This window comes from Podarcis erhardii (genome assembly GCF_964252035.2).
Source record: "Podarcis erhardii genome assembly, chromosome: 5".
NCBI classification, from domain to species: Eukaryota; Metazoa; Chordata; class Lepidosauria; order Squamata; family Lacertidae; genus Podarcis; species Podarcis erhardii.
The window spans coordinates 46167746-46186896 of record NC_138509.1 but is presented as its reverse complement, the minus strand read 5'-3'; the positions used below and the strand labels follow the sequence as shown (position 1 = coordinate 46186896).

Genomic DNA, 19151 nt, shown 5'->3' with positions numbered 1-19151 from the left:
GCAGGCATTTTCCCTAAACCACTGGCACCTGCCAATCAGCTGATATCACTGGGTGATTAAAGTGGGTGAGGTTCCAGACGCCCTGAGCGGAGTAGAGCAGGGTCTAGGATATCCACACGGTGAGTGCTGCTTTACCATCACATTTCTTGTGGGGAATACACTGGCAAATGTGATTCCTGTATAGAGCAGGCCTAAAACCACTACTCATTATCTTGTGAAACTTACAGCACAGACCTATCTATACATGTCTACTCAAAAATAAGTCCCACTGAGTACCTACAGGGTCAGAGCCTTAATCTCTTGGGGTGAAAGAGAGATGAGTGGCGTCTTATCTTTTGGAGCTGAATTGAGCCTTAATCTGCTAAATAAAATAAGGCAACAAACTACCCAGTTAAGACAGATAATCAGAAGTTATCTCTCACTTGGGTAGATCAGCTTCCTTCTACGCATGGGAAAATAAATATATTGTGTAACATGTTTCATACACTATAAACTAGAATGCTCAGCAGAATTGAGTACAGCAAACAAATTATAGCCTAAAGATTAAATTACCCACATTGGGTAACATCACTGCAAGGAAACCTCTCCATAGCTATGCATGCTTGAACTTTTCTAGCCTAGGTGCTCAGAGATAAAGGCAAAAAACATAATACTTTAATGTTTCAACCACACACGGCGGCTTTCACTTCAAGATCTTACTATTAAAGGTAAAGGGACCCCTGACCATTAGGTCCAGTCATGGCCGACTCTGGGGTTGCGGTGCTCATCTCGCTTTATTGGCCAAGGGAGCCAGCATACAGCTTCTGGGTCATGTGGCCAGCATGACTAAGCCGCTTCTGGTGAACCAGAGCAGCGCACGGAAATGCCGTTTACCTTCCCACTGGAGGTACCTATTTATCTACTTGCACTTCACGCTTTCGAACTGCTAGGTTGGCAGGAGCAGGGACCTCACCCCATCATGGGGATTTGAACTACCGACCTTCTGATCAGCAAGCCCTAGGCTCTGTGGTTTAACCCACAGCGCCACCCGCGTCCCATCTTACTATTACTCAGTGTGAAATAGCAGCATGTGACTCATCTTTTACCCTAAGATCTGTTCTTACAGAAGCGAGGGCTGCTGCTTAACATTGCTTCCCCATGGTGGCTGCTTCACGCGGGGCCTGCAACTGTGATGAAGGGCTTCCCAAGTGGACTAGATGCTATTTTTAAGTGTATCTTCCCATAAAAATCAATGGAGAATTTCAGGATTCCAATGCAGGTGGGACTGGGTGCTCCTCTTCCTAACCCAAAGATCCCAAGGAGGAGAAAGCATGCTCGGTGGGGACAAAATGCTGAGTGATTGCTGTGGAACTCAGGATTCAGAGGGTTAGTGGATCCACATTCCACATTTCAACAGTTTGTTGCAGGGTCTCAGAGAGATTGTGTGTGATACTGACACAGTCGTATCTTAGATCCCGAATGCCTTGCGAGTCGAACGTTTTGGCTCCCAAACACCGCAACCCCAGAAGTGAGTGTTCCGGTTTGCAAATGTTCTCTGGAACCCAAATGTCTGGTGAGGCTTTCGCAACTTTCAATTGGCTGTAGGAGCTTTCTGCAGCCAATCGGAAGCCACGCCTTGGTTTCTGAATATTTTGGAAATCGAACAAACTTCCAAAATGGATTCCGTCCAACTTCCAAGGTACCACTGTACTTTTAGACCTGCAAAAACCAGGCTACTTTGCCATTACTTGCTACAAAAGGGAGGAAAAGCCATTCATGCAAGTGCTCATGGTGTGTCTGATGTCTGGCCCTACTTTGGCCCTGAAACAAAAATTGCTCACCCTCCATTGTGTACAGTTAAATACCCAGGGAATAAATTCTTGATGACCTTCCAGGATTTTCTTCCTGCTTCCTTATGCAAGGTCTATGGGGACATTTCCTGATCCTTCCTAGCCCAACAGAGCAGGATTAACAATAAAGGCCAAACCTCTTCACCTCTTCTTGAAGTGCTGGAAAAACCTCAGTGTGGGGCAGGGTTTCCTCCTCATGCTCTTTTGAGTGGGAACTTTGCCAGCAGAAATTTTAAAGAGATACTATTGTATCACTTTTAAACATTCATCAGAATTATGCACTTCTTTAAATTTGATTGGAAATTCATAGAAACTCAGCATCATAAATGGGAGACTTTTTACCACATTCCTTTCTCAGAAAAAGAGGGAGAAAGAGGTCAGTTGCACAGCTGATCCAGATATGTCTGGTACCTGCAGATGGACATGGTTTGGGAAAAACACCCCAGATTATAGGGTAGGATAATACTTCAGGTTGTCCTATTCTTACCAGGTGAAGTTTGCTAACCAAACACTAAAAGGCAAGGAAGTGCCTACTGGCAATTGTATTCCCATTCATATATATGGCACGTGTTTAATTTCAAGCATTGAAAGGAAGTCTTGAAAGACAGAAAGAACAGGTAGTTCCCAGGATTTCCTACACTGAGCAACACACATGCACAGAGAGAGAGCTGATTCCTGCCAATCAACTAAACTTTAACAAGCCACCTTTGTTTCATAGGTAGGCTTGACTGATATTTTTAAAACAGATGTTATTGCAGGAAACATTTTAACAATCATTCCATGTCCACAAAGGTCAGCCTTGATGTCACCTGCACTTCTTCCCCCTTTTGCTTATTTAAATTAAATCTGTCTATCATATCTGGATTAATGACTAAGCACCTTTGTGTTTTTTTTACCCTCAGTTTCAGGCCTCTGCAAGAAGCCAAATTGCCCAGTATTTATTGTTCTTTGGATTTGCAATTTTCTTTATGATGTCAGTATCTTGTTCCTTACACCAGAGCAGCTTGGTTGTGATGCACTGTGGACAACATACCTGCTCATGTCATTGTGCTCATAAGAGAATAGAAGCAAGGAAGTGCAGAGACGGGAGTGGGGGATTAGGCCCTCGTTCCCAAATTTAATGCATTCACCAATTGTATCTGCAAATAATCCAAATATTTATGTTCTACAATGTGTGGTAGTCAGACAAGTTAGTGTAGACCCATTCAAATTAATGGACAGGAGTAAATTAGGTCCATTAATTTCAGTAGGTCTACTCTGAGGAAAACGTGGTAGAATACCACCCATGCATTGAATGCACATTTATTTATTGTTATATTTATAGTCTGTCTTTTCTCCTCCCTGGAACCCAGAATGACTTACATAATCTTTGTCCTCCATTTTATCCTCACAACAACCCTGTGAGGTAGGTTAGGCTGAGAGTCAGTGACCGGCCAAAGGTCACCCAGCAGTTTCATGGCCAAGCAGGGTCTAAAACCTGGATTTCTTGTGTCTCAGTCCAACACTCAACCACTACATCACAGTGATCCCACTCATGGCTTCCCACAAATAATCTTGGGAAATTCTTTAAAGGTTAATGTGGTATAAGAGTGTTTTAAATGGATGTGACCAAAGTCTGAAGGCATGTTGCTAGCAAAGCTTGAAATCTTAGGCTAAGTTTCAATTTAACTTCATCACAGAGAATGACTGTCCTTCACGGGGACTGAGACTTAAGGGGCTGATTCCTGCATTCACTGAACATCATGATGGCTACTTCAGCTTGTCTCCCTGCCACACTCCAGCAGAGATGATTTAATACATTTTCCTGCCTGGGCCAAGGTACAAGATGCTTCTCCCACCTCTCATTCCACTTACAAATGGTGACCAGGCTGGCAGTGGAAACTTACTTCAGCACTGGCAAAAGAACAGCAGGTTGACGTAGACTGGGAACATTATGTGGGAGATAAGGGGCTTTAATCCTTTGCTATCCACTGTGGCCCTGATTTGGTGCTGTTTATCAAGAGGGAGAAAGATGAGGCATTGGGGAAGTTGGGGAGGTGCAGTCAAGCAGTGAGGGGGCTGGATTGGTTCTGCTGGTGCACCTGCACCATGCCGACCTCGTCGCCACCTTGACCCTTTCCATAAAGGTCAGCAACACACCTGTTGAGAACTAGCCTTGCAGCTCCACTCTACTGGGTGAGCCATTTTCTCCTCTGATCTAGGTCGGAGGTCTACACCTGCTATTTACTTTTCAAAAAGCTATTCAGAAAATTGCTAGAGGCATGAATGGTGCCTTATCCAATTTGGCCCAGCAATCTCTAGCAGAGCAATTGATGTTCTGCTTGTGAAATGAGGCTTTCCTCCCTTGTCCTTCACACTGCAGTCCTCTGCGCTCCCCCAAGCCATGTAAGAGGGCCTCCGGAATGGCATTGCATGTGAAGCAATATGGTAGCAGCTGGGGGGGGAGGATTAATGCAGATCTATTAGGTCGCCACCCTTTCTGAATATGGATTTGCTTTCCACGCATTCTAGGGCACTTGGGGACCAGGCGTTTATCTCTTCCAACAAAATCAAAAGGGGGAAACTAGCATGCGGCCCAATCAACATTTAATGTATACGACCAATCCATTTTGAAATAGAAATGGGGGTTTGAAATAATTCTTAGCATTTATTCAGCACTTCCCAGCCTCAGCTTCCCCCCTTACATCTCAGGAATCTTCATACTACCACATAAAGTATGTCAGCATTCTTATTCTAGATTGCAGATTGGGGAGGTGTGAAGTTGAAAGAACGGCAGCTCACCTGTGACCATGTAGTCACAACTTCTCCAATGCCTTAAGGGGTGAGGCACACCTTGAAGCTGGAATTTCCCAGCTCACAAGCTTATCTGCTCAAGATCAGCTTTTCTTTCTATTATTGAGCAAGACTTGGCAAATGAAGCTTGCAGTCACTAACACCTGTTTTTTGTGGATTAGTCCCAAACAAAACTTGATTTATCTTAGCAGAATTTCTTGTAGTTTGCTCAGTAGTATGGCCCCTCCAGGCCTCAGGATTCCCCCCCCCCAGGTCACACACTCTCACCAGCCCTACTCTGAGTTTTCCTTGAGTGGTTTACTTAGCTTGACTGCGTCTTTGCACTTTGCACTGTATGGCTTCTTATTGGGTGTATAAATATCTGCCGGGTGGGAGTTGTGTGTATAGAAACATCTGGTTTTTGTGTGCTTAGAATGCAGCCTCCTATGCAAGGCTTAGCGTCACAACTGCTGTTTCACCTGCTATTGCCATATCCACTACCACTAGCCACGTCCATTTTTCCTCCAGCAATTGCCCTCCACTGGTGTGTGGCCCCCAGAAGATGAAATAATGTGGCCCTTGGGCTGGAAAAGGTTTCCCACCTCTAGTTTAGAGCCAAACACTTTCTTTGACATTAAAATGTGTACCTATTCTGTGGAGAATGTTAGGAGGAATGGGGGAGAAATTAGATTCAATTCGAATGGGCAAACCAACTAATTTGCACTTTCTGGAACAATATGGGGACCAAAAAGCAGCCATTCTTTGAAACATGGTCCTGTTCCAACTCTGCAATGCAGTTCTGCCACCCAAAGAAACATGGGCTCTTCTGTGGTTTTGTTAGTTTTAATTATTGTTTTAACTGAAGTGTATTTCTGTAGCTGTTGTTTATTTTATAATATTCTGAAAACTGCTCTGAGATCAGTATAAGTGATGAAGGGTGGTCTACAAATCTAGATAGATAAATAAACTAAGGCAGAGGAAATGCAATTAATAGTTGTCATACAAGCAAGGTTTGCTGAAATTCCCTCATCTACACAATTATTAATGGTAAAAGGAGCCTTTCTTTTTTCTCACCTGAGCACTCTATCTTTACATCTAGGATAACATGCTGGTATTTGGAAAGCAGATTAAACAACACCATTACCTCTGGGGGGAAACACTAGTATTTCCTGGAGCAGTTAAATCAGATGGCATTATATGTGCTTTATTGAGTGTTGGACACTGATGTTCCCACTGGCTTCTCCAAAGCAATAATAATCAGTAACTGTCTATTTCCAGGGATATGGATTGTGAAATGAAAATATCCCGGACTTCCGTGACATAGATCTGGGAGTTCAAGAAGAAAGATCAAATTGCAAACCACATGCTTTCCGGAGCAGATTAGAATGCTTATAAATTCTGAAATTCACCATTTCTTTATTTTAGCAGAAACCCACCCGAAACATGGGTGCCCAGATACGCTTATTTTGGATGGTGTTGATACCTTCTGCTCTCCTACATGAATCAGGTACTGTGCTTATATTGCCTTGGGCTTGGGGATGGGTTGCTTCTCCGCTTAAATCCCAGCAAAAGTGGGCTGGCATGAAACTGGTAGGCAGCTGAGCCTATTCAACTGTGCAGGAAACCACTCAGCAATTAAGTCTACTAAAACTACGATTAAATTTTATCTCTTGGTTCCATGGGCATACAGGAACAAAAGGATAGAACTCCAAGGATAAAAAGTCCAAGGATATGTATTATAAAAACTGATTATTCAGGCAAACTGGGTTGTACTCAGACAATTCCAAAGCAGAATTCTGCCCAGGATGCTCCCACCAATGGAAGGAAGAAGGGAGTAATTTTTTGCCAATTCCTCCTTCCTCCTGCAGCCGTACTCTTCCAGAGGTTCCTCCAGCCATCCAGATTTTGGGAGGAAATTATGGAGAAGGAATGGGGGGAGGAAGTCTCCTCATCTATTTCACCAGTGTGATTTCTCCACTGGATCAAAAGCCTTCTGTGAACAGACGAAAGCTGCAGGAGGCCGAATTTATGTGTCTTAACTATTAGGAGTGTTTCCCACCTTCTCAAGTTCACTGGTGATTCCCAAGAGCAAATTACACATTACCCATGAATGTGCATAAAAGCCTTAGCAGTGTGTTGATGTTTAAAGAAAGGCCATTTTAAAGGGTGGCAGTTGTGAGTCGAGAAATAGATTTGGTCAGATGAATAGTTGATGATCAGGCTGTACGTTGGTGGAGGGAGGTAGAATCTGTCCCTTTAGATTGTTAATGAAGTTCACAAAATTGCTGCTGTAGAATCCTGTCTACAGATTTATGTGGGTAAAATAAGTTCTCCCAGGAATTAAGACATCATAAAACTTGTATGTATCCACCATCTCCTGCACTGCTCCCAAACACTCAATAAACTTGCAGACTTTATGTTTCCTTATAATACAGAACATTATAGAGCTGGTATACTTGCATTTAACTTAACAACCATTTTGGGTTTTTTGTTTTACAAAGGTGCTCAGCAGTTGCGTTTAGTGAATGGATGGAACAAGTGTGTTGGGAGAGTTGAGGTCAACTACAAAGGAACTTGGGGGACTGTTTGTGATGACAACTTTGATAAGAAAGATGCACATGTAGTGTGCAGACAACTTGATTGTGGAGAGGCAACCACGGTGTATGGATGGTCTTATTTTGGCCGAGGAGCTGGACCCATACTCCTGGACGATGTGAACTGCACAGGAAGTGAACTCTACCTCTGGGACTGTCCTCATGCTACATGGTTGGTAAATGACTGTGGGCACAATGAAGACATCAGTGTCGTCTGCTCAGGTAACATCTCTCTGTACACTATGTAGGGTTTTTCAATTGCAAACAAACTTCAAACACATCAAAGAATGATGTCACAAGTAGGGATTTGGGAAGAAATTAGATTCAATTCGAATGGGGAAACCAAGTAATTCACATTTTCTGAAACAATATGCGAACCCAAAAGCAGCTCTTTTATGAAACTTGTGCTTCTTCAACTTTGGAATACTGTTCTGTCACCAAGAAATACGTAAAAACAAAAAATATACCGGGCAAAGTGTGCATAAAAATGCATATATTAGCTAAAATAACATCCAAACAACCATTATATTTTGAGAAAATGCCTTGAAAAATGTGTATATCAAGTAAAACTGCATACAACAATGTATAGATTAGGAGAAATTCACACTAAATTGCCGGTGGATTTTCATGAGAATATATATATATATGCTGATGTGGAAAAGTGGAGAATTGAACTTATTATTGGAAAAATGAGGGACTGAAAAATGATGAATTTGCCCATCCCTGGTTGCAAGTTGAGTGTTTCAGACAAACCACTTACTATAGGCACAACACAATTTCCATTTATTCAGGTGGTTTGGGAGTAATACAATTTGAACAATCAGAGAGTTAAATAATTGGGAATGCAATTTGAATAGGGTTATGTTGCATACAGAACAAATGACTGTGGACAATTAGAATATTTGGATGACTGCTTGAGAATCAAAGAGCATAGCTTTCAATGCACAAGCACATTAAGCATGACTAGTACTAAACTTTTTTACTGTTATGGAAGCTGAGATATCCCAAGGAAGCAGATATTTTGATGGAATAGGGCACAGAAAAACGAATTCATCTGGAACTGAGCTATGACAGACTTGTAATCTCTAATGACACTGACTATTCAATAAGGGTGGGGAGTTGCAAGCAAGAGACAGCAGAAAGCTATTAAAAGGTTAACTCTATGTCTTGATAGTTATATAATTCAGTTAACCTAAGTATCAATGACACATGTGTTTATTCCAGTTTTGTAATAAGAATTAATAAAAAATTCAACAATACAATACACAGCAATGCACAACTACATGACACTAATCACAACCCCAAGGGATCATGTTCATCAATGCAACATGAGAGTACAAAAGGTATCAGGGCAGCATGCTTAACTAGAAGGATTTTCATTAAAATCACGTATTAACAGCACTGTGATTTTTACACAGATACAGTTCAGTAACCATAAAAATAACCATTTCTGTTTCTTTTTTTACAGATGCTGGCGATCAACCAACAGGTGAGTCTATTTATTTGTGGCATAGGCAAAAGTATTCACCAGATTGTTGGATGTTCCTTTCTAGGTTGCAACCAGCGGGATTTCAATTACATCCTGGGAAGGGACAGGGGAATTTGTGACCTTCCATTAATTGTTGGATGACAGCTCTCATTATCGCTGGCCACTGACTATGCTGGCTAGGGCTTATGTTAGCTGGATTCATCCTTGCTCTAGGGGGTGGTAGTGATAATATCATTCATGCCTGGTGTCATTCATGCCATACAGTTCTTTTTTATTATTTGCTTCTTGCAAGTCTTCTTTCACTTGGAAGTGAAAGAAGAAAATATCCACTCCAACCACACTTCACTTTCCCATGATGAGCTCTTGTTATGCCTTGGCTGTGAAGAGTATTACATGCTGTCAGTGAGAATATACCTAAAGGAGTAGGGCTATTCTGCTCTCCATGGTAGTGCAAACAATCTGCTTTGTTTCTCCTTGTTGGCGTAAGCTGAATTTCCCCCTGTTACTTTGTCCTATCTTTTGTCATCTTGCCCACAATGCACAGTGCTAAATGATCTGCTCCCATCGTCAGAGTAATTCCTTTTCTTCCATGCCTTTCACAGTAACCTCTTTAGCAAAAGCATTTCCTGCTCCTTTTGCTTCTCTTTTTCAACTTCTCCATTTCTGCATGACTTTTCTCTCCCTACTCTCTTTCTTTCTCTAACCTTTCTCCCTACTTTTTCATCTGATGCAGATTATAAGCCCTCCAGGAACAGTGTCTCTTTTGTGTTCTGTACCTGAAGAGTATGCCAAACTGTGTGGTATTTGTGAAGCTGCAATGGCTTTGGTCCAAGCGTGTCCTTCCTCATGCAGAGGGCACGTGATGATCACAGAAGGGCCATTTTACATCTTGTGCTCGAGTACCGTGGGAGGAAAGTGAAACAAAACCCTAAATTGCATAATCTCTTGACTATAGAATCTCCCTATTATAGCACTGTGCAAATCATACCCATCTCCGCCACACCTGGAGTGGCATCAGGTTTGAAACTGGCTACTATGGATTTCCCTGTTGGAAACTTGGGAATGCAAATAATCCTAGCAGGCTTCCTTTTCGTGCCAAATACCTCCATCTGATTCACAGTTCAACATTCCTGCTCTTTGTGTCTTCAACAGGTTACTTGCCTGTCCAGCTGGTCAGCGGAAGCTCAAGCTGTGAAGGCCGCGTTGAAGTGCTTTCTGACGGCCAATGGGGAACAGTGTGTGATGACACCTGGAATCTCAGAGCTGCAACTGTTGTATGCCAGCAACTTGGTTGCGGTGAAGCCGTCTCAGCTCTGGGAGGTGCTCCTTTTGGCCAAGGCACAGGAGATATTGTTCTGGATAATGTGGATTGCGATGGAAATGAGACAAGTCTGGGAGAATGCTACCATCAAGGATTATATAATAATAACTGCAATCACAGTGAAGATGCAGGTGTTATTTGTTCAGGTAAATGTGGTCTGTGAGAGCCCAGATGATCTCAGCATGGATCAGGTCTGGAACGTATAAAGTAAAGACAGGGAAGGAAATACCTCTGAGCATGCACAGTGTGTTTTCCCGTTACTACTAAATAACCAAAGAAAGATAGTTCTCAAACTTTGAGAACTAAAAAGTCATGCTTTTAGGTCCAAAGGACTGATCTAGGCAAGCTAGGGCTCCCAACACCTTTTCCCCTTACAATTTAAGCACTAAAGCCACAGCGTTGAACTTCTTGGAACAGTCCATAGGGGGTTATTCATACAAGCTCTCTGCACATGACTGAGGGTTGGGGGTTGTCTTTCATTTTATTTTTGCACTGTTGATTGCACTACACACATGACATCTAAACAGTTCTTTAATGAAACGTACCATCATTTTCCATACTATAACGCTTGGTGATGGGAGTTGAATAGTTGCATTTAACATGGTGATTTGCCATTCATCACATGAATGGTACACTCCATGTTAACAAAAGTGGCTCTCAACACAGGGCGCTTCTTTGAATTAGCATAACGGTAGTGAAAGTATGACAGCAGTACAATGCGGGGGGGGGCGCTGTACAAAAAGGTCTGACATTTAAAAAAGAAATATTACAAAAATAATTTGCAAGAGCCAATGAGCCTCATGGCAGCATGCAAGTCCTTTCATGCATGCCCACGGCTTCTTGGAGAATATTTATTTTCCTCCTATGACTGTTTCAAGTTCATAGATAGGCTTGTCAGGTAGTAGGAGATGCTGCTTTTCAGATGGAAAGAAGTCTTGAGAAACTACATGAAGTACTACATGTTCCAAGTTTCCAGGACTGCCCTTTGAATCCTTGTTAAATGTCCAGTTAATTTAGTAAGTTATTCCATTTATATCCAATGTGTGCTCCAAAGAGCTTGAGATGCCACACATTCTTCTCCCCACCCCACCCTCTTTTTCCACCATGTGAGGTAGGTTAGACTGAAAGACTGGTCCAAGATTACCCAATGAGCTCCATAACTTTTATCATGGGTCTCCCCAGTCCTAGTCTATCCACTCCACAAAGTTGGCATCACTCAAGGACATGGAAACTGTGCGAAAAATCTGTTCTTTCCATCCTGGAACTGCACCAAAAATGCTATCTTTGTGCATAGACTCAATCCAAAAATTATCACTTCTGGACTTTATCTTTATGAAACTCAAAATTATTTTCGTCTCTTGACAGCTCACACGTATTCTACAACACCAGAAGGAACCACTGCAACATTGTTGACAACAGAAGGAACCACCCAAGCAATAAGCACAACTGAGGAAACGGTTACTCCTGAGATGCCAGCCACAACTCAAGGAGGTACACAACAGTCTGAGAAAATTAGTCTTTCCTCTGTGCATGGTACTGTGTGGCTTAACTCAATTATTTAAATTTAATAGATAGACAAAATCAGAGAAAGACAAAAAGCACAATTAGGGCATATTCAATCAGGGTGGGTATCTATTGTGCATTTGCAACTACATAGGGACTGAATCTCTTTATTGATCCCTGCTAATCACAATGGAAGGTGAGAATATTAATGAGTTCAAGTAACAAGCAAGTCACACATTACAGATCAGCACATTCCCCACATGTTAACCATGTGATTTTGCTGTGAACCCAGAAAGATATGAGGTAACTAATGCCTTTATTTTTGCTCAGCATCATGCAGAGCCCTGCATCTGATGAATGGTGTGTTTGCCAGCTCTGCAACGTGTGATGCGACGCCAAGTTGTGCAACTAGTTTTGCTGGAAGCTGCTGTCTGCAAACAGTTAATATGTCTGCTACAAAACTGGTTTATGGTTTGGTTTTGCACATGTGCTGCCCAACAAAACAGACCCAGAGATTTACAGCTCCTCTTGGGATATATGTGGTCAACCTTATATGTAGAAGTGACATGAGAATCATTGCATGCCATAAAATACATGCACAAAATTTCCCTACTACCATTGTTCTGTATACTGCTCTGCTTCTTGATACAATCTACATTTGATTAGAAGAGAAGGGAGGATTTTCTAGAAGTTGCAAATTTTATTTTTGGTATCAGAATGGTGACCACAGAACAACCCCATACATACATTGTGCCACAAGAGTGAAAATTTCAAAACTCTTCAGGAACTTTGAATTCAGGTGAACAGATGTACAATCTGATGGAAGGAGAACATATTGTAAACTTTCCTGAGCTCGTGCATTTAGAAGGGGTATAAACACCCAATAAATAAATTATCACAATGCAGCTTCAAGTATATTGGAATCAGCCACAGAAATGTCTGCTTTCCAACTATGTGTTTAATGGTCACTCTTTTATTTTGCTGCAATAGCTCCCTCTGTTGTCACTGAAGTTCCTAGCACTTCGGGTAATTCTTTCCTTGTTCTTTCCCCCCTTTTGAATCCATTAAATGAACCTAGATTAGTAAAGACTCCCATCACAAGGTAAAGTGTCTACAAAAGGATTTGGCATCCTCAGAGTAGGCTGAAAATTACTGAGCCCCATCAGTCACAAAAAGGTGGTGGTGGTGTTAAGGATTGATTGTTTCTCTCTCTTTTTTTACATTTGTATACAATTGTCAAGGTTACATATTATTAAATGAGAAACAGTCTTGTCACATTCTTCATCACCTTTTGCAGAGACTTCGCCATCAGGAACATCAGCAAATCCTTTCTTCCTAAGACTGGTGAATGGAGAGAACAGCTGTCAGGGTCGTGTTGAAGTCTATCATAATGGGGAGTGGGGGACCGTCTGTGATGATGAATGGGACATTAATGATGCTCGCATTGTCTGCAAAGAAGTTGGTTGCGGAGAAGTCATTTCAGCTCCAACAAGTGCCCAATTTGGTCAAGGCTCCGGCAGCATCCTTCTGGATGCTGTACAGTGCAGTGGGAATGAATCTTCTCTTAAGGACTGCCCCCATAAGGGATGGGGGGTCCATGACTGCAAACATAAGGAAGATGCCAGCGTCATCTGCTCAGGTACCTCAAACTATTTTCCATATGTGTTAATTTTTGCAGCATAGCTTCTCGATCTGCATTGGCAAATACAGTGATACCTCGGTTTTCGAACGTAATCCGTTCCGGAAGACCATTCGAATTCCTAAACGTTTGAAAACCGAAGCATTTACTTCCAGAAGCATTTACTTATGGAAAACTCAGTATGGAAGTCACATGGCACATTCAACTTCCGAAAAGTGTTCGTAAACCGAAGCCTTTAATTCTGGGTTTACAGCGTTCAAAAACGAAACGTTCATCAATGAAGAAATTCAAAAACCGTGGTACCACTGTATAGTAGTGATTCAATCTTTTCTATATATTTGGTAACCTCATTGTATACTGTGGTATATAAATTGTTGATGTAAATACAATGGCTTGTATTGTAAGAACATGATTAGGCTCTTTTTATATTGGAAACTCCTCCATCCACTACCGAGAATCTTATTTCATCTGGGAAACGGTGCTGAAGCTTTCCAGTGCTTGCCCTTCATCCAGTATTATCCCTTTATTTGAAGACTGCACACCCTTTGAACTAATTTTAATAATAAACCCAGAGGTTTATTCCTTTGGATATAAGACCCTTTGGATCTTGAAATATGGGTCCCCCCAACAAAATTTAAAATTCGGCTTTGTAATTTGTAATTTATGTGATGTGATTTAATTTGATTTGATTGGTCGGTTAATAAAAATTATTTTAAAAAATAATATTAATAAACCCAGAGGACAGAATCCAAAGGCCAATGTGTGGGTGCCTAAGTGCAGTCTTGGAGTGCCTTTAGAAGGTTTTGTGAGAGGACAGAAGCTACACCTATGGCTCTTTGGATTGCACACACTGCTAGCACCAGAACAGCCCTTGGTTCCATATTTCATACCATTATGTTATTTGTGATACCATTTGATTGGCAGGTGGACAGCCCTGCCCAGCTGTCAGATTTGTCCTTGCAAAATGGTTCCCCATCCCTGGGGTTGCCATGGGGTTGGAAAAGGAGAGTGGGAATAGCAACAGGGAGTTGAAGAGCAGAGCAGAGAAGAGCAGGCAGGGGTGCAGCTCCAAGTAAATAAATGGCAAATAGGAGGTATTCAGAGGTATTCTGCATCTGAAAATATAGGCTCTATCAGGTTAAGATGGGTAGCAGGTACTGATAGTAGACCGATTCAGTTGGAGTTTTACTGAATACTGCCGTGTATGTGTGTGTGTGTTTTGGAATGAGTTAGTGGTTTAGAAATACTGTTATAATTACAAATAATTAAAATTTCCTTTATTACTGCCTTTAAACCCATAATTAGCAGCTATCACTACAGATTATATCAGCAACTCATATGATTTCAAAATGGATCATACAAAGTAGTACCTTCCTTGGCATGACCATTAAATGAACAGAGATTCCACTCTTGCGAGGAATCATGGGGTTATTTATGGCTACTAATCCTGATAGCTTTATTCTACCCCCACTGCTTTCCTCCTTTTTAATTTTTAGAACATCTAACCTGTTCTTTCTAATTTTTAGAACCTCTAACCACCACAGAAGTACCCACCACACCTGGTAACTATGGGTTTCTTGATTCTAGTGTTTAAATGGAATTTCTTTTATGCTGTGCTTTCTCCTTTCAATTTTTTGGAGCTTCTAACACATTCTTTCCAATTTTAGAACCTATAACCACTACAGTAGAACCCATCACATCTGGTATGTATTTACTTTATCTTGCTTTTTAAAATATAAATAAAGCTGTCTGGTAACCCAGTTACTCTCAGAATCCAGAAGCATCATAGCCAGACACTGGCGAGACCTGTCAGGAGTAAGCATGGACCACTGGTACCAAATAGTATGGGAAACAGCCTTACTAGAAAAATTAACCAATAAACTAAAACTGACATGGGGACAAATAGAAGAAGACATCTTTACCCCGGTTTGGCTCCCCTTGTGCATTTATGTGCAGACTGCACACCCACGGAACTGATTTCAGAAATAAATGTGTGGGCTAGAGTCTAAAGACAAATGTGAGCATGTTTAAGCACATAAAGTCACGTCTTGGGATGCCATTAGAATATCCTGTGAAGTGTCAAAAAGTCTATAGCTTTGTCTCCACATACTTCTTGTAACTCAGTAACTCTAGTAACTTCTGTAGTACACTGAATCTGATGGTGTAACTCCATTAAGGTAATAAGGCTAATAGTCATTGATAGATCAATTCACATGAAATTTGTTGTATACACTCTCCTGATCAATACCTGTCTACAGCAGTGCACATCCTGCAGCAGAATGTATTCTGAGTCTATTCTAGGTGGTGGCAAAAGAATTCATCTGGTCTATCCTAAATCTACTGCTTATCTCTTTCATCAGATGCACTGATGTTCTCAAGTAGTGAGGAATTAGACCGGGATCATAGTGTGGAGTGAAAGGGGCTCGCCATGATTTGCTTGGAGAAGGGGAGGGAGAGATAAGTCATAAGTTTAAGGGCAGGTTCCATATTTTGAAAGACAAAACCTGAAATATTAGGAACCTGAATTTGCAAGTCAAGATGGTGGTTCCTTTGCACAATACGTGACATAAGGTAGGACTTAGACGAATCAGGTTCTAAACATTAAATCTCTCTGACATCTACTTCGTGGGGTGCCATCACTAAGAAGCATATAGCTAAGAGTTTCCTTTTTCTAATGTTTGCATGTACTTTCTTTTTATGCTGTGCTTTCTTATTTCCATTTATAGGCCCCATAACCACCACAGAAATACCCATTACATCAGGTATGTATTAACCTGGCTCTGTGTGTGTGTGTGAGAGAGGGGGGGGGGAGGCAGAGAGAGATTTAATCCATGCTACCATTCTTGGTATAATGCTGCTCATATTATACTCAGTGTTGGGCAGAAAGGAGAGTCCAATTGGGTTTCCTAACAGCAGCATATATTGCAATTTCCCTTCTTTCATTGGTCTGGCTACCCTATATCTATGCCGTCCTTTAACTCTCTGGCTATTCATTTGTATACCTGTGGATACAGGGCAATATACAAATTTAATTCATTCAGCCATTAATAATACTATTAAGCATATTATTTTAAAGAGAAAGAGATTTACAGTACATCCTTCTTCTCTGGGGAAAATAGCATGTTTTAACTTCTGCATTTGGTTTACACATTCATGCGGCAGCAATAGGAAGAGTTTGCCCTTCCATAGAATGAATTAATTTGAAAAGAAAGCTGTTGGGAAGTTCAAACACACTTTTATCAGGCATCTTTATTTTTATTTATTTATTAAAATTTATACACTGCTTCATTATAAAATGTCTCAAAGTTGTTAACAAAAAATATAAAACAATAAAGTAATTGTGCTTTTTTAAATGAATTACAATAATTTGAAAACATTCCAAGAATTAAAATCAACAGTAAACAGATTAAAATGCTCATCAATACTAAATAGCTCACTTGGGTGGTCTAAAGAAAAATCTTTTTAGCTGACGCCAAAAATAAGAGCCAATAATTTACATTCAAACCAAGTTTACAAAACAATAACAAATGTATTTTCTGAGTTGTATTGAAACAAAAAACTGAGACATGACCTTTTTTGTTCATTCTATGTGAGGGGACATGATAAAATATGAACATCTTATATCTGAAGGCAACACACTTGAAGTTAAAGGTCTATAGGCCAATACGCAGTTACAAGAAACCCTGAAAAGTCAGATTTGAAAAACTTAATTAGATATTTAAAAGTGGTATGATATAAGACAAGGTTTAAAATATTTGGCATTATATCTGTTTCTTTTTAAATTAGGAACTCCACCACCTCCATCTACTGAACAGAGTGTTACAACAAGTAAGTAGCAATGCTGGCTTTTAGTGGAAATAAATGCAGTTGTCAGTATTATATGTAACTGGAGAAAGAATAGTGTTGTTACGTTCTTCATCAACTTTTGCAGCAAATTCTCCTTTAGAAACATCAGCAAGTCCTTTCTCCCTAAGACTGGTGAACGGAGAGAACAGCTGCCAGGGTCGCCTTGAAGTCTACCATGATGGGACCTGGGGAACTGTCTGTGATGATGATTGGGACTTGAAAGATGCTCAGGTTGTGTGCCAACAACTTGGTTGTGGAGAAGCCACTGCAGCCCCACTAAGTGCCCACTTTGGCCGAGGCTCTGGCAGTATTCTCCTGAATGCAGTACATTGCAAAGGGAATGAATCTTCTTTTGAGGACTGTTCTCATAATGGATGGGGAGTCCATGACTGCAAACATAAGGAAGATGCCAGTGTTATCTGCTCAGGTACATCCAGTTATACTCTGTATATGCTTATTTCTAAAGCATCTCTTCTACATCTGCATTAAACACATTGAAGTTATTGTGTCTACACTGTAATAGCATGGTTTACTTTTTATGCTCTCTTTGGTGCACTTCTGGGAATCTTCTTTCATGTTTACAAAAGGTTGCTGTAGTTTTTCTGTGCAAGTTTCTTTTTTTGCAATGCATTATGTATCTATATGAGGTCTGCACACCCATTGAACTAATGTCAATAATAAACGTATAGGCTAGAATCGAAAGAGAGATATGAGCATACTCAAGCACATGAGATCACAAGTCTTATTAGAATATTCTGCACTTATTAGAAGCACTTATTAGAATATTCTGCAAGGGGATAGAAATTCTTATTTGGCATCATAAAATGCTGGTAACTAGTATTCAGTGACACACTGCATTTTATAGGGTTGGCATCCTGTGGCAGAAAGTCACCTGAGCTCATCTCAGATGGTGGGAATAAGTAATGTATCTGGTCTTTCTTGAATGGGCTGCTTATCACATTCACTAAATGATCTGATGTCCCAGTATACTGAGGAATTATACTGGGACCATAATGTGTGAAAGGGGTTCGCTTTCTGTCATTTCTTCAGTATGGTAATATGGCACAAAGCAAAGGTTTACCTTATGGGTGATGAAAGGAACATAAACATACACATAGTTTAAGTGCAGGGTCCATCTTTTTTATAACAACAACAACAGGAAGTATACAATTTGGAAGCTAAATCTGCAAGTAAAAATGGTTCCTTAGCTCAGTCTGGGATTCAATCTAGGACCTGAGCAATGTGAGTTCTAAACATCAACTTACTCTGATAGCTTCCTCCAGAGGTGCCATCATTTACCACAAATGTCTCATACCCAAAACTTCTCTTGGTGGTTGGAGAAACTCCCCTAACAGATTTAGGGGGTGGACAGTGGGAGGGGGGAGAAGAAAGTTCCATTGCACAAGCAGAAGTTGTTCCACTTGTGGTAGGAGTTATGTAGTGCTTCTTGAGTACAACCCCAAATACAAATGAAGTTCTAAACATTAAATTTATCTGATAGCTGCTGGCTTAGGTGCCATAATTAAGAACCATAGGATTATGCATTTCTCTCTTCTGGTGTTCAAACAGTCTTTCTTTTTATATTGTTCTTCCTTCTTTCCTTTTTTAGGACCTCTAACTACCACAGAAACACCCATTACATCTGGTATGTATTTACTTGAATTTATGTTGTTTTTTAAGCAACAAATTTGCACTCTCTGCTGCCATTCCTTTGTATAATTCTGCTGGACTGACCCTCAGCATGGGGCAGAAAGGAGAGAACAGTTGGGTGTCATTAAAACATTAATTAGATTATTTAAAAGCGATATGATATGGAGACAAGGTTTATAATATTTGGTATTGTTCTTCCTTCTTTCCTTTTTTTAGGACCTCTAACTACCACAGAAACACCCATTACATCTGGTATGTATTTACTTGAATTTATGTTGTTTTTTAAGCAACAAATTTGCACTCTCTGCTGCCATTCCTTTGTATAATTCTGCTGGACTGACCCTCAGCATGGGGCAGAAAGGAGAGAACAGTTGGGTGTCAATAAAACATTAATTAGATTATTTAAAAGCGATATGATATGGAGACAAGGTTTATAATATTTGGTATTGTATCTGTTTCTTTTTAAATTAGGAACTCCACCACCACAATCTACAGAACAGAGTGTTAC

The 19151-nt window shown here is 40.7% G+C and overlaps 1 protein-coding gene across 1 annotated transcript in view; it reads left to right on the top strand.

Annotated features, from left to right (window-relative positions):
- DMBT1 (deleted in malignant brain tumors 1) overlaps positions 1 to 19151 on the top strand; it is a 101118-nt gene that overhangs the window by 61752 nt on the left and 20215 nt on the right. The window contains exons 41-42 of the mRNA XM_081863595.1: positions 15874 to 15909; positions 16934 to 16975. Coding sequence (XP_081719721.1) covers positions 15874 to 15909; positions 16934 to 16975 — 78 coding nt within the window. The remainder of the gene's footprint in view (positions 1 to 15873; positions 15910 to 16933; positions 16976 to 19151) is intronic.